This window comes from Gobius niger (assembly GCF_951799975.1).
Source record: "Gobius niger genome assembly, chromosome: 14".
Taxonomy (NCBI): Eukaryota; Metazoa; Chordata; class Actinopteri; order Gobiiformes; family Gobiidae; genus Gobius; species Gobius niger.
Window position 1 is genome coordinate 17,092,740 of NC_136865.1, and position 16,156 is coordinate 17,108,895.

At 39.9% G+C, this 16,156-nt stretch overlaps 1 protein-coding gene across 2 annotated transcripts; it reads right to left on the minus strand.

The window, feature by feature from the left end:
• Nucleotides 1-6,259: 6,259 nt before the first annotated feature.
• LOC306973565 (Y+L amino acid transporter 2) lies at nt 6,260-16,156 on the minus strand. 2 transcript variants are annotated; one of them, XR_013793571.1, is made up of 12 exons: nt 15,858-16,156; nt 14,283-14,458; nt 13,879-14,021; nt 11,988-12,113; nt 11,688-11,832; nt 10,944-11,067; nt 10,296-10,399; nt 10,106-10,202; nt 9,882-10,031; nt 9,461-9,644; nt 8,346-8,514; nt 6,260-6,422 (listed from the first exon to the last, which is right to left on the minus strand). XR_013793571.1 is itself a non-coding variant. In XM_079570499.1 (11 exons), exons 1-11 carry the CDS (start codon nt 15,984-15,986, stop codon nt 8,420-8,422), a joined length of 1,473 nt encoding a protein of 490 aa, XP_079426625.1. In that variant the 5' UTR covers nt 15,987-16,156; the 3' UTR covers nt 7,084-8,419. The 2 variants fall into 2 exon arrangements, 1 of the variants encoding a protein (XP_079426625.1); XM_079570499.1 differs by lacking the exon at nt 6,260-6,422 and having other exon boundaries at nt 7,084-8,514.

Genomic DNA, 16,156 nt, shown 5'->3' on the forward strand with positions numbered 1-16,156 from the left:
CTCCCTGTCGCTCCCTGCCGCTATTGTGCTATGTCTTTGCCACTTCCACAATCGGATCCTTTTCTCTTTCTCTGTGCTCTAGTGAGGTTAAGCCAGTGTGCAAAGGGCAGAGCGGGCATCAGACAATGGCCTTGATAGAAGCACAGTTCACCAGCTGTGCAGAGTGGCACCGGGAGGCAGCAGGCGTCACGCTGTGGTGATGAAGGTGGTGGTGATGGTCCCATGCTTGGAGCCACACCTGAGGCAGACTGATAAGCACTCAAGCAAATGAATCAGCACTGTCCCGCTATGTCCCACTATGTCCTCCATGACCCCCAAATCAAATCAAGCCGAGGTACTCGAGATGAATTAGGAAACGCACCTTTCTGATGGAAGTAAGTAAGAGTATGTTGTATTAATATTGAAATCCTAAAGAGAAGCTTGTGAAGTGCAAAATGGAATCTTCATTATTGCAAGACAGTACCAAAGCCAGGACCAAAAGACAAAGCTTTAATGTGTCATGAGGATGAAAGTCCATGCATTTGTTTCACTATTCTCTTAACTCTCACCTGAACAGAGCACGTTTTACCCAAATCTAAAAGCTTCTTGGAAAGAAGTGTCCAAATAGCAACGAAAACGGGGAGTCACTAAAACTCGACAAAAAAGTGACAAAAGAGCAACAGAAAAGCATCAAAAAAGCGACACAAATGTGATGGAAAAAGTGATGAAAACGCAACAAAAATGTGGTAAAATGCTACAAAAAAGCTATGAAACAAAATGTCAACAATGCAAGGAAAAAGATCATTCTAGATCGGTTTTGTAGCTCTTAGCTTTCAAATGAGGCGTTGCTCTGGCCTGTAGATGGTAACCTTTTAGATGTGGGTAAAGCTGAAGAGAAAATGTGCTCAAAATGTATCATTCTCAAACAAAAATGCACCAACAATAAAATAAACAGATCTACGACTGATCTTTCCTTACATATCCAACCATTACTTTATCATCTTGCTGAAGTAACCAACATAAAATAATTTTATTGTACCAAATTAGGTGAGGCAAAATAAGGTAAGGTTAGTTGAAGTATAAGAAGAAGCAAAATCACCATTTGTTGTCATAGTCGTCTTGTGCTGAACGTTTTTTGACCCATGACAGATAAAGATCCGGCAGGGTGTGGCTGTTTGATGGCAAGAACCCTGAAAACCACAGCTTCCTCTACCCCACTCTTCCCTCATCTGAAAATTTAGACCAAGCACCTGCTAGATTAAAAAGAGGAAGTTGCACATGTATAAACAACTAAGGGAAATCAGCTAAAGCAAGGATGCTGTTTTGAGGAAGGAAGGGTAAAAAGTTTGTTTCTCAAAAGCTGGGTGTGGACCTGGAGGAAGCTTGGCCAACAGTGTGTAACAGCATTACTTCATAGAGCAGAGTATTTTTCTCACAGCACACCTTGTACAGCCCAAGGGTTTAGGGAAGTGACCGTGAGTTTGTGGCTTTTTACTTTCTGGCTCAGTGGGGCCTAAAAGCAGGACCAACAACTGGAAACTGTGGCGACAGCTCCACATTGTGCAACGAGGGCATCCTAATCAGCCTCTTGAACACGAACGGGAACTGTACTTTTGTTTGGCTTTGCACCAATCCACAGTGAAGACATCTGCCATGACACATCTGCCCCTCAGCCTGCAGTGGGGACTGGACTAGTTACACTCACCATGCATGACCTACTTACATTTTAGCTTTGTCACTGGGCCATTTGTTTCAAACACTAACCATTACAGAAAAGATGCATGTGTAGACGCTAATCTTGAATGTAATATCTCTACAGACTAAAGCATAGGACAAGAGCTTCTCATCTCAGGAAATGCGTCACAGGTGGATCAGTACAATTATACTTGAAATCACAAGATTAGCAATCTCTCCGGCATGGTACTTCTTTCCGGTTCATCAGCATTCGAATGTTGGCTCTATTCAGTTCAGCCGAGACGAGGGTTTAGCTCAGGCCACTCTCCATCTCACAACACACAAAACAGCACACAAACTTTATTCTTTTCTCTGTGGAGGAACAAACTCCCCATAGAGTCACATCCTGACTGCTGTGAATGCCCCGGGAGCTGCACTATGGAGAAGCACAAAGCGACTGGCAGCTCGGCCCGGGCCAGGGCCACGAGGACCATGGGCTCGTGTTGATGTCCACTCAAACGGCCCAAATCATTCAATAGATTTTAGACACAGTTTGGTTGGACGAACACATTCATTGCACTACGTTTGAGTAAATATGTTAATTCTATGTTTTAGCTGCGGTCTGATCATTTCTTTTCTATTGGCAAAGATGAGGAGGACTGCAAAAGGACTGAGGAAACTTAAACTATCACTAAACGTTACATTTCAATTGGCTTATGAATGAGTGATGGTCCTCCAAATGACTCTCAGCAATAGCAGTCTTGAAAGCCACCAATAATTAGACTGATACCCACAAAGTACAGCAGTTACTATGAAATCTTGTGCCAGTGCAAGAAAACCTTTCCTCATTATAAACACCCATTTCAGCTTTCAAGTCATCAACTACAGAGGTACATTTCGATTGAGATAAAAGTTTACAGAAGCAAAAGCAGCTTCATTTTAACTCCTCTACAAACATTAATAATGCATATTCTTATCAGTGGCTGTAGCCGATCAGTCTCAAGCCAAAGAAGGCTCAAATGTTTATTTATAAACCATGATACAGAATGGTACAGGCTCTATATCGGCCCATGAGTAGACTTGTACAATTTGAACATCCGCATAATAGAGATGGCGGTATGCACTTCCTGAATCCACTGTTCACTTTGCGTTTTATTAAATCCAGTATAGCAAATCTCCACACAGAAACCGCATCAGTTAACATTTCTCACACCTCACTAAAACCTTTTAACGGTACAATGTATCACTTGAATCAGCAGTTTCCTGCGACACATAAATTAAGTGTCCTGCTCAATGGCGGCAGTAAAGATTTTACCACCATTAAAAACATTATGAGGAAAAACTGGATATGGAATTTTATGAACTGCATACTGAAGAGACTATGAAGTACTATGATTACTTAGGCTCTTTATTACAGTCAATAATGTTAAGTAGATAGCCCATAATGTAGGGTAGTTAAGTGTAAATGGTTAGTTGCTGCTCCATCTCTTCTATCTCTCACAATACCTTCACCACCAGATTGTTCCAGATTCATATTGTTCATGTAAATTAACTGTATGTAAGTTTTGGAAGTGTACACAAAGCTTTGTCAGACGGCAAAGGGAAGCAAACCAGATCATTATAGAAATGTTTCACTGATTTAGACTCTGTGCCAACACGTATCAGAAACCTTCATGTCCATAGTCAACAACAGAATATTTACCCATACACATTCGCTCTACTAAAGCAGATTCGAGTCGTCTTTGTTGCCATTTGCTTCTGGTTTGTTGAACGTTAATGCACAGAGCCTACGCAGGAAAAAAAAATAAGGTCTTCACTTGCCCTGTGCCTAAACTGCATCACTGAGCTTGAAGTGCTTGTGCAGAGATGAGCGGCACGTGTCTGTCTTCACACATGCACAGCTGATTTGGCCCTCCCTCTCTCCATTTCATGGTTTTATTTCTCTGTGTGCACTAGTGGCCCACGCAGCTGCCATGGCAGACTTGATTGTGTGAAATTACAGAGGAAAGGCCAAAGAGAGTCACGTGTGAGCAGCAAAAACACTTTTATCAAACAGTAAGAGATTTTGAGAAGGATTGGCAGCAAAACAACACATGAAGATGGAATAATTTTAGCACGAATAATAAAATAAGCTTTGCTTGTTTGCATCTGAAGCTGGACACAGAGCAGAGGACTGTTGCCAAGGAGTGGGAAGACACTGAGTGTTATACATATGTAAAGACGAGAGCCATAGTTCACAAGGTCTCACCTGTAAAATGGGTTCAACAAGTACAATTTTTCAAGGTTACTCCTACTGTATTATCAACAGAATGCATTTGGCAAGTAACGGAAGATAAAATGTTTGGTTAAGCCTGATAAGCTTTCCTTTGTATGTATAACATATAATATCAATTAAAGATAATTATTTCCAAATGACTTTAGGTCTTCTCAACAGGCATGAAATTCATTGTAAACTAAACTTGAGATCTGAGCACTCTTGACTAATAAACAAAAGTAGTTGAATTATATATTTCCAATGTAAATTCAAAGGTCTTTCAATACTGAAATATCAACATCAACATAATCTAGAACAATCTAGTGCTCCACCACAAGAGCCCCACTAACATTTAGAGATCCACTGGGTTAAGAATATGACGATATAAATTCAATACAGCCTCTTGTGTCGGCATAAATACACAGAAAGGAAGCACTAAAGTCAATGTGAAGAGGCCAAGGGTGAAGGGCAAAAGACAAATGAGCGTCCAGGACGGAGGTCAGCGCGACACAGCGGGACAATCCGCTAAAGTGGTGCGTATTAATCATCACCTGCAGATGGGATGCGTGCTTTAATACCCATGTGCTTTTAAGCTACGCACCAAACCAAATATTAGACCCCCCCCTCCCCACACCCCCCCAGATACGCAGCTCCCTAGACAATGCATCAGACACAAGAAGCTACTTCATTATGAGTCAGGTGAAAAATGGTGGGCACTGATGATTTAAGGAAACAGCAGATGGAAACAGAGACGATCCATCTCTGTAAGTGCAGCTGTAGGGACAAAACCTCATTTGTGCAGGAGCATCTAGAGGTTAATATTATCAAGAACCATGAGCTTGTGCATATAAGATAACCCTACATTGTACTTTTAATATACTGCTGCTGCATTCTTGATATAACAAAGAATAATTAAAAACTATATTTTCCACTGTTTTTCATTGCGTAATAATAGAATGTTTGAGGATGACAGCAGTCAGATGAAAGTAACAAGGCTGCTTGTTTTTGTGTAAAGTTGGTCAGAATAACAATGTGTTGAGGCCCCCTAGTGGTAAATGCAGACAATCGCAGTTTATGTAAATTCACGATGATAAAACCTTGGTGATAATGAGGTGAACTGTCTTCAAAAGTGATATGGAGGAAAATGTGTATGAATCATTTGCTTGATCTGCCTTTCATTTATCTATTCCAGATCTGCGAGCTATAAGATACAATTGTAAGGCTCTTGTATCAACTCATGAGGCACATTTGATGGAAAGGAAAACCTGATCATAAAGGATCTAGCATGATGATGGCCCTGTTATCGCAGCTTCAATCATGATCAAATCAAACTATAAGTATAAGTGTAAGTATAAGTACATATCTATTAACATCACTGTGTAAGAATACCTTATCCTATTATAGCTATTTTTCAGCTTTCGACACATCAACTACAAGCACATCATTTTATTAAGCAGCTTCATCCCCTTTGAAACAAAGCTTTCCCAATGATCGTCATCAAAGCAACTTTTTTGTGTGTATTTAAAATTACCTCTACAAACATCATCTTCCCACATCTCATTGTTTGCTGCCACTTCTTTCGCACAAACAAAATTAATAATGCAGATTCCTTATCACTGGTTGCATCCGATCGGTCTCGGGCCAAAGAAAGCTCAAATTGGCAACACTACGGAGCAATCCACTCTCCCCACAATCTGATCCTACACAGCCGACACAGATGCCCCGTTCATTAAACATTTGCTCATTAAGTCTGAACTCGCCACCAGTGAATGAAAAGTGAATTAGGCTGGCTTGAATGAAACAGATTATAGATGGACGAGCCTGTAATGTTTTAATGTTCAAACTCTGCAATGAAAGCTGTAAAAGTTGGCGAGGATGATAAATGTTTAGAAAGTCATTATAACTGCAAAATATTTCAATTATAGGGGCGGGTGGGTCCTGAAGTTACACAAATTGAAAAGCACTAGTCTAATGGTAAATAAAATAAATCTTAATCTATTTTAACCCCATGTCCTGCTAGTAAAATACTATACAGTTCAGTCAGAGCACTGAGCCTGTGTGTCCTTGTCTTTGGTCTACTCACGGTTGAATTCCCGGTGGCAGACATGTTGCCTCCATTGTCTCCTCCGAGTCCACTTCAGGCGTCGATGGAAGTCCATGATGCCAAGCAGGTGCCTCTATGTAACGGCCCGTTACCCGTCACTGAGCAGCTCCCATGTCCCACTGTGCTGTCCATCCCAGAGACGCACACTGCTGACGGGACATAAGCAATACCAGATCACCAAATCAAGTTATAGCTCAGTGAGTGAAGTTCGCAAGAGACCTGTTGTAGATGTAGCAGTCGTCATAGTCTCAATTTCCCCGTCCGCTGGTGGATGTTTTATGCATGAGACAGTGGAACCCAACTCCCCTTTGCGCCGGGGAGGGACAGGCCTGGCCTACACCTCTCTCTTCGGGACAGGAGAAGCAGGTAGGTGAAACGTGATCCGCTGTAGGAGGGAGACCAATGGGGGATCTGAGGAGGACAGACAAGAGGTGGGGGCACCTACCCAAGGAGGCAATCCAACCAGTCACATGCGAAAACAACAGTCCCAGGATGTGTTGCCAAGGGCTACAGAGTTCACATAAACTTGGATGCTTATACAGCAGACTCAAATTCAAAGGAATATGCTGTGGGTGTTTCCTTAAATAAATATAATTTATTTATAATATTTAAATTACATTTAAATTGGATTTTGTTCATGATTAGAAGAATCTCAGCAATTACTGAGCTTAGTACATAGATGACAAATGTCAGGCATTGAGGAGAAACAAGTTTGCCCAATGTTTTTATAAGCCTTTGAGAGAGTCAACAGAATAGTCCAGATCTCAGTTACCTCACAGTAACAGAAACCAGGCTGAAATATAGTCAGTTCAACAAACTACAGTATCATTCTAGTTTAAAAGAAACACCAAAAAAGAAAGATATATTATAGTTTGCTTTAACTCTTTGCGTGAATGATGTACAAAACTCTACACTGTGTGAAGCGGTTTGAGTGACTTGTGTCATGTGAAAAGCACTGTCTATACAAATAAGATTTCATTCCATTAACGACTAATTAAAGCAACAGTCCCATGTGTTTGCCTGCAGTGTTTATTAAAATATAACACAAAATCTGCACAGTAAATGTAACATCACTGCCACTGAAAAACATTCAGTTCATTCAGGTAACTGCCTCAGCGACAAGTGCTGCTTTTGGCTGGTGCAGAAAACAAGTACAGACTGGAGCAAATATTTAATTTATACCTTTTGTGTATAACTATTCACAGAAAACCTACAGTTACCATTGTGTACAACAACATATTTAGAGTATGGTTTGATAGAAAAATATACAAGACTTTTAATCAAAGGCACTAGGACACACACACACAACAGCGATAGTGAGTGTACGACACGTCAATAGCAGTAAACTTTGTTGAAACAAACAGCTTTATCGGATACTACTATACTAGTGAGGTGATGTTCCGATGCTACAAGCTCATACTCTGACCAGACTGTGTCAAAGCTTTAGCTATAAAGTCTTATGTATAGTATACGTGTCTTAACATTTATATTTAAAGTCTATTCAGTACTGATTATACAACCCATTTGAGACAACTGTGTGTATGTAAAATAAGCAGTATAAATATTTTATCACGTCATGTGCCAGATCCTGAGATAAAACAAAAGTTACAGACAGAAAGTTACAGTTAATCTTTAAAAAGCAAATTTTGTAAGAGATTAAAGCGGGAAAAAAACATATTAAAAAATAAAATAAAATACACAAACATTATTCATTTGTTAAAGAAATATAAAATCACACTGGCAATCGCGTTTCAAAGTTTAGCCACCACAAGGTGGCGCCATAAAATAAGGACGCTTTGGAAAGATGCTCTAGAAATCTCAAAGCATAGGACTCATTCAGCTAAAACAAAAGCACCTAAACTATTCCATTTCATTTAAAACAAACTTCATACACACCTGTGTGGAGTCTGAAAATACTACAAGAATGAGGAAATGCATGATGTGCAAAAGGTCTGTTCAAGTCTCGGGTTTTAACGGCAAGTACCACACGTCCTACACATGACGTGCCTCAACCACAACACAGTGTTTAATATTCACACATTCACCAGAGTTACTGCACACAGACATAAGGCATGCACACGACATGTTTCAACTCTACGTTCCCAAAGCTCCTACTGCAGGACGTATACCTCACATGTCTGCGCAGTCGACATGAAATGTATTGGCACATGGATCACAACTATGTGGATGTGCAGTGAGTGACGCTGTGCTTCTTTGGAGTCCTACTGCATTATTCCTGTGCCTCATTCAAGACACAAGGAGAGAAAGATCGAACAGCCTGATGGAGCAAATCACTATTTTTTTTTCAAAGTATTTCACTTTCACACTAAAAACCTGGGATTGTCGATGTATGGCTTCCTCCATCTGCGCTTCCAAACAATTAGGTGGGTCTGTGCTTTGTCACCATTTCATTCTATTTTTTCAAGATCTATATTGTCCAAGTCAATATCAGGAGAGGCCACACAACAGAAGCACAGCTTCTGTGTGTACAGAGAAAGCTTATCTGCGGAAAACAGAAAAAAGAAGAAAAAAACATTACAATTCAGGCTTAATATCCCTCGGCTTTATCCTACTCCAAGGTATATCCTCCATTATTAATTTGGTGCAAGACGGGAGGAGAACAGTCTTATCACTACAGCAGCATCCATCTGTCATCCTTTTGATACGTTAAAAAAGGCAGAGTCGCTAAAGCACAACTGTGAGAGGGACAGACAATCACAATAAAGGGGAAAGAAAACAGCCAACAATTGGCAACAGTAATTATTTTGTGACAGGAATGCTTTATGGAGGTTGTCAAATTGTGACTCGTTGTTTAAGAGAGTGGAGTTTAAAATGCAAGGGACCACTAAATGATATCACTACAGTCCTAAGGATATAAAAATGCACTGTATACTGTGCTGCTTTGGCATCTGCATTGAATGAGTAGAGAATGTGCTGATCTCCAAAGCCGTGACGAACAGTGCTATACCATAAGGAGAAAAAAAGGGCCATATACAGTAGAAACGGACTGAACTTTAAACTCTAAACCCTTAATCCATATTAGAACATGTAAGAAAAAATACTCATACCCATGTTACTTAGCGGTCTCCTGACTTTAGTTTAAGTAGCATGATGTAGAGCGGTGGTTCTCAACCTGGGGGTCGGGAGCCCCACAGAGATCACGAGAAAAATTGTGTGTGTGTGTGTGGTGGGGAATATATATTATTTTATTGTAGGATGTGTGTGCTATTTTACAACAGTGCCATTATTTTTTATTTATTTTGCCATTTGTTTTTTCCTTTGTTTTTTAAGAATTATAATCAGCTAATGTACCCCATTTCCCACAATGTGACCCAACAGCGGGAATAAAGAAGATACATACAGGTGGGGGTCACAAACCCCATTAACTGTTCTAATGGGGGTCGCGGCTCCAAAAGGTTGAGAACCACTAGTCTAGAGCTAGAACTTACCTAGGGTCTTGGCGATGAAGGCTGGCCTGGAGCTGGGCGGCAGGTGGACAAACATGAAGTAGACCGGGGCACCAGACAGTGCCACAGCTATTCCAACCAGAGAGTTGATGGTGTCACTATACAGAGGCATTGCCACCAGGAATACACTGCACACACAGTACACCACTGGGAAGAATAGGGACAGCTGGAAAACAAGACATTTACTGAGTCAATAAAACCTCTCCTTTACATCAAAGTAACAATCAACTAAATCAAATCAGTGTTAACAGTATTACAGTGATGATTTAATAATGCTCCATTTGCTTTCGCCGTGTGGAGTCATGTAATCGTCAGTTAATGGGAATCCAATGTACAGCAGTATTCAATAAACTGTAAAACCACAAATCATAACATAACATAAGACGTTGCTTTGATACTGTACCTTAACAGGCCGGGGGAGATCAGGCTGTTTGATGCGTAGATAGATAAGACTGGCTATAGACATGCCAATGAACAGCCAGTAGTTAAAGCTAAAATAGTTGATTAATTGAAAAACATCAGGCACAGACAGGTATATCAGAGACATGGCGCCCTGAGGAAAAACAAGAAAAATGTCAGACAAACGCAATAATTTTTTTAAATATGAGAAATGTCAAAGATACGAACATTAAAGAGTAAAGCAGGGATCGGAGTGAAACATTTAACATGAATCATACACAGAGCATTTGGGAGGTGACCTTCTCTGGAGCCCACAAAGAACAATCTACAGGAGCAAAACGCACGTAATCAATATGGAGGATGTGGTTGTTTCGGTTGTGTCTAATAATGAAAACATTAGTCTGACGTGTTTACTGACCTGGAGGCTGCTATGATGGAGGAGTTGAGACCACCATAGCAGGAAATGGCAACAGACAGAGGAATGAGCCAGCGCGCCCAGCCCAGAACCTCATCGGCAAATGTCTGAAAACATACGGCATCAGATTCATTTAGATGAATACCGGTCCTGTGAAACCATTTATGTAACAAACTTTTATTCAAATACTAAATATTAACAATGTACAACATAATTGATGAATTGTTGGTGAAGCTGTGACTAATAATATCAGTTTGGCTTCCTGTGTGGTGGAAGCTATTGTTATGAGTGTGACTCTCGACAACCATTTCAAAAATGACACAGTTAAGACTTCAAGAAAAGTGTTTAGTGAAGCCTGTCCCTGTGTCTTCCACTAATCACATCATATCCCCCTCGTGTTCCTCTGTTGGTCTCTAACGCATTTATCTAAATGGGGAGCCTGTCATTATTTTGACTCCTGCAGCCAGTGAAATGCAACAGGGATCACTGGAGTAGTCTCAAAACCACAGCAGAGCAAGACAGATGGGCCTTGAGGAGACTGAGCAGATGCACTCGGTGTGGGGAGAACTTGTAAAAGGACAAAGTAACAAGGCACTAACAAGGCATTAGCTTGTAAACAGCACATTATCCCCAGTCAGTAGTCACGCTCACCACAGCCACAGCGTCACTGCTGAGAACACTGTCTGCATCCAGTACGACGTAGTACGCAATGTTGGTCAAGATGTAAATCACTGTAACAATGGGCATGGAGATCGCAATCGATAAAGGAAGATTTCTGTAAGACACATGCAAATGTATGATAAAGAAAATGCTGCTTACAATTACACAAACTTCATACAGTTATATAAATTACATATAAAAAGGTATCATTATATTTGTGTGATACTGAAAGAGGAACATTCACTTCCTGCACCTACCAGAATTCAAATAAACACATTTCTCTTGTGTGTACATTTTTGCGTCAAATTAAATAAAGGTACACTGCGTAACATTTTGAACTATACTGTTGCCGGCGAAACAAAACATGCTCCTAATGACCAGCTCAACACAGAAAATGCTGTTACTGCAGTGTGTAATAAAAGAATGGATTTGGATGAGAAACTAACCTGTTAAATCTCAAATTCTACAGCCTTTCGTCACATCTCCATGGAAGCGAGCTGTAGACGTACCCACTCCCGGTTAAGTTTACAGTCATATCTTAGGAGGGGTGAGCCTCATAAATTTTTGTTTGTGCATTTATGAGGTATTTTTCAATGGTGAAAATATCTGTCGTAAAATAAATGCTTGTATTTCAATTTATTTATTGGGTAAAAGTCTACGCGGTGTGGCTTTAACAAAATGTCTGATGGTACTTTTTTTCTAAATTATTTCTTCAAAAAAGCCCCTTTCACAAACCTTTCTGGGTTTTTGATCTCCTCTGTGATAAAGTTGAGCGTGTCCCAGCCTGAGTAGGAGTATAAAGCAGAGTACAGAGCTAGGGCCATGTCACCAGGATTCAGTTTGGAGCCTTTGAAAGAGTCTTCAAAGTTCTGGTCAAAACCTACAAATGAAAGAGCGGCTGTATGAGAAAAATGACAATGGCCTTTTCACAGCAGAAAAGTTAGATTCAATGTAAAGAAACCGAAAAACATTTAGCTGGAACTTTAGACCAAATTTGACATGCACTACGGTTAAAAAATGTTCCACTGGTCTTACCTTGTGCAAGTCTGACAAACCCAGCAATGATGACGACAATGAGAGCCAGCACTTTGGCAAATGTGGAGACGACCTGAAGAAATGCTCCCCATTTGACCTTCCAGCAGTTCACAGCTGTCAGTAAACCTAGTAAACACACAGCAGTAAGTAAGCTAGCCAAACAGAAAAATAGGTGCTGAACTGTTCACTATTTGTACAACCTATCTGATTTGTATTTTTGAGTAATAGTTAACCCCAGTGAACGAAACTCTACAGCAGTGGTGGAGTCCCATTTTTTGTGTCATGTACCCTTTGAGTTTTTAATTTATCCTCCTATACACTTAACTAAATTCAGATGAATTATTTATTGTATTGTGTTCAAAATAAAGTTAAAATATTCTTAAATTCAAAACTTTTTTTCTACAAAAGATCATTAAACTTATATTTCCTATGAATATAATATTGAAATACATGGGTTCCTGTTAAATGCTTTTGTATCTCCAGGGGTCGCATACCCCTGGTTGGGAAAGGCTATTCTAGAGTGTCATGCAAACAGCTCCAATTGACTGACAAAACTTACATTTATTTACATTAGCCATGTCATACGATCCATTTATGAAGTTTTCCTGTTCTTGTACTATACTATTAGAAAATCAGCAGCAAGTACAGTACCACAGGAATTTAGAAAAGTAACGCCAATATTGTTTGCTTTCCACACATTTTAAAAGTTGAGTAAAGAAGGTACAATGTGCCAATAAGTTTACACACCCTGGTGGATTTATTTTATGTTTTGGCCATTTCTCAAAGAATATGAATGAAAACACACACGCAAAAAAATCACTAATGGTGATGTTGTAAAGCCTTTGTGAAAAAAAATGTGTGAACTCATTTCAAATCACCAAAACAAAATAAAATGCCAAAATTATGTTGAAAAATGTCCACACACCAGTTCCTTATACTGTGCCCCCTTTAGCATCAATGACAGCTTGGAGTCTTTTGTGGTAGTGGTGGAGAAGGTTCTGTATATAATCTAATAAAGCGGCTCATTCTTCTTGGCAAAAAGCCTCCAGTTCCTGTAAATTCCTGGGCCGTCTTGCATGACCAGCGTGTTTGAGCTCTCGCCACTATGAAAAGCGCCCCATACGTACTGTGAAATATGGAGGTGTTTCTCTGATGCAACCGGCTCCAGCAAAATAAAGTGAAGGTCCGGTTAGTGACCATCTCAGTCTCCTGACCTCTGTATCATTGAACCACTGTGGGGAGAGCTCCACGCTGTCATTGATGGTAAAGGGGGCAATAAACGGTATCAGGAGATGGGGTGTGTAAACTTTTCAATAGGGTCATTTTGATATTTTATTTTGTTATGGTGATTTGAAATTTTTTTAATCACCACAGTTTACACATTATTTTTCCACAATAAATAAATTCACAACATCACTGACCATGAGTGACATTTTTTTTTTTATCATATTCTTCTATTCTATTCCAACCAGGGTGTGTAAACTTATTGGCACAACTGTATATGCAGTAACAACTAACTCAATAGACTAACATGTATCAATTTAGATATACAGTAGATAACAATGAACTGCAGCAAACTGTGCAAGAAAGACTCAGCACAAATGAACAGGATTTTTTCTAAAAGTCATAAGTGCAGTCATTGTTTTTACCCCTCATAAGCCCATTATTGGTAAGTAGTATGTGTCTAGTAGGCAGTTTCCAAAACTTCTGCTTGTAAATGTAGAATTCTCTTGTCACTTTTTTTTTTTTTATTTACCCTTTCCACATTTGGTTTAAAGATTATCGGAAACCAAATAGAGAGAGAAACCTCTTGAAACGCACACTTTGTTTACATTCAGTAGTGCAAACAGGCAGAGGTTACAGGAGTTTGTGTTGGGAGAGAGTTACGCACATATAATGGCAGCCGCTATGAGCCGAACAGCATCGTATGGGGCCGTACAGGTCGGGTAGAAGGGCTGCACCAGGTACGTAGAGAAAGTCAAGGCTATCACTGCCTGACACGCCGGCTCCACTATTAGCAGTGAGGTCCACAGCCTGGAATACAGTCAAAGAATTCAGATAAGAGGGATTTAAGATTTAACAAATACCTTTCATTTCAATATCAGCCATGAGATTTTAACAAGATCTACCCTTACACACACACACACACACACACAAAAATATCGCTGTAATGGTATGACTAACATGTTCTCACTTCAGCGCCCTCTGTATGCAGGGAGTTAGCACGACACTTGTGAATGCTAAAACCCGCTTAACCGGTTTCCTGCGTTTCATTCAATAGGCATTTTTACTTACCGAATAAAGGCCATGAAGCCGCCAAAGGTTTCAAGGATGTAAGCATAAGAAGCTCCAGATTTGCGGATTGTGGTGCCCAGCTCGGCGTAGCACAGAGCACCAAACACAGAAAACACCCCTCCAACAGTCCACACGACAAGGGACAGACCGTAGGAGCCGGTGTACTTCAACACGCCCTTAGCAAGACAGCAACAGAAGTTAGACAGTTCAAAGCTTAAAGTGCATTAGACAGATTAAACACATTTTTCACAAAACATGGTTAACACAATGATCTTGATTAAATAAAGAAGTTCACAATTCAGGGTTTTTCTTTTCTATGTAGAGGTCAAATTATTTTTATTTTTTTTATTTAACCGGGCAGGTCACATTGAGATTAAAAACCTCTTTCTCAAGGGAGCCCTGATTGAGAGGCAGCAAAAGATACACAGTTAAAATACAAATAAAATTACATACACATTGTGAATAACAGATACACACACATTTAAAAACGTCCTCTCAAGTGCTCTCAATCTGGACTTGTTCAGTGGAATAAGTTCAGTTATTTTCCAGTCTTTTTGCAACATTTTTCACATAGAAGGAGCAGAGAGAAGAAAAGCTCTTTTTCTCGGTTCTGTACGGGCACATGGAACAGCGAGCAACAAATGATCACTTGAACGCAAACAGTAAGAGTCAACACACCTCCGTGAGATTACAGATGTAGGAGGGCAGTAATTCAAAAGAGAAACTTTTGTCTCATTCTCTGCTGTTTTGACACTTTTTTTTAAGAAGCTTCAAGATTTGAGTAAAGCCGAATAAGCAAAATCTCAACCTCACTTTGCACAATGCATGGTGGTACTGCTCAGCGGTCAATCAAGAATTTGACCCGGAAGCGTGTTTTGACAGCGCAGAAGACGAGAGAGTGCAGATAAATGTCGCTTAAATGATTTTTTATACGTTTGTATTAGGGCTGAAAGATATATTGTTATCGATATGGAGATATGAACATTAAAAATATTAAAATCGAAAAAGCAAGATTGATTTGAGCAATAAAACTGCACTCTTTTGTATAATGATGTTTTTATTTTTCTGAAAAATGCTTGGTTTTCACCTAACCCATAGAATATCCAGATATGAAATTTTGTCCATATCGTTCAGCTCTAGTTTGTATGATATTCAAAACTTGCTAAACTGAGTGAGATGGCTCAGACGGAGGATATAGAGATGAGTCGCAATGTTTTTAGACGATTGACAATTGAATAATTGAATTAAGCGCTCATACGTGATTTCGCTAATTGAACAAATGCACTTTGTTAAAGTGGGGGTTAAGAAGTTAAAGATCAATTTTTAAAAATTGGGTAATTATGATTAATATGAACAGCTGACATTCTTCCCATCAAACCAAGGAATAATAAATATGTAAATAAATACACTGCACACTTATGTGTGTGAAATCATAACATACAGTAGTAGCAGCATGGCCATTGATACCATTCAATCAACAGCAGCAAATTGAGAGGAAAGTCTGCAATGTTATTTATTGATTTTCCACTCAATTTACAATCAGATTTAAAATACTCTCTAAACAGCAGCTCTTACCTTTGGCGAGATGAAGATGCCAGAGCCGATCATGTTTCCCACGATAAGGCAGACGCCATGCAGCAGGGAGATCTCCTGTTTGAGCCGAACTCCGCTGGTTTGGGACACGGCGTCAGCCTCAGCCACCATTATGAGGGAGTTAGGAACTCACAATGGCAAAGGTAACAAGGAAGTAAGAGCGGTTTGCTGGCAGCCTCAGAAACAGGTGAAATGATCCTCGTGCGTGGACAATGGGGGAGTATCAGTGGCCAGTTAAGAAAATATCCATTTTAAAGAGGCATGGTGGGGTAGACGTTACG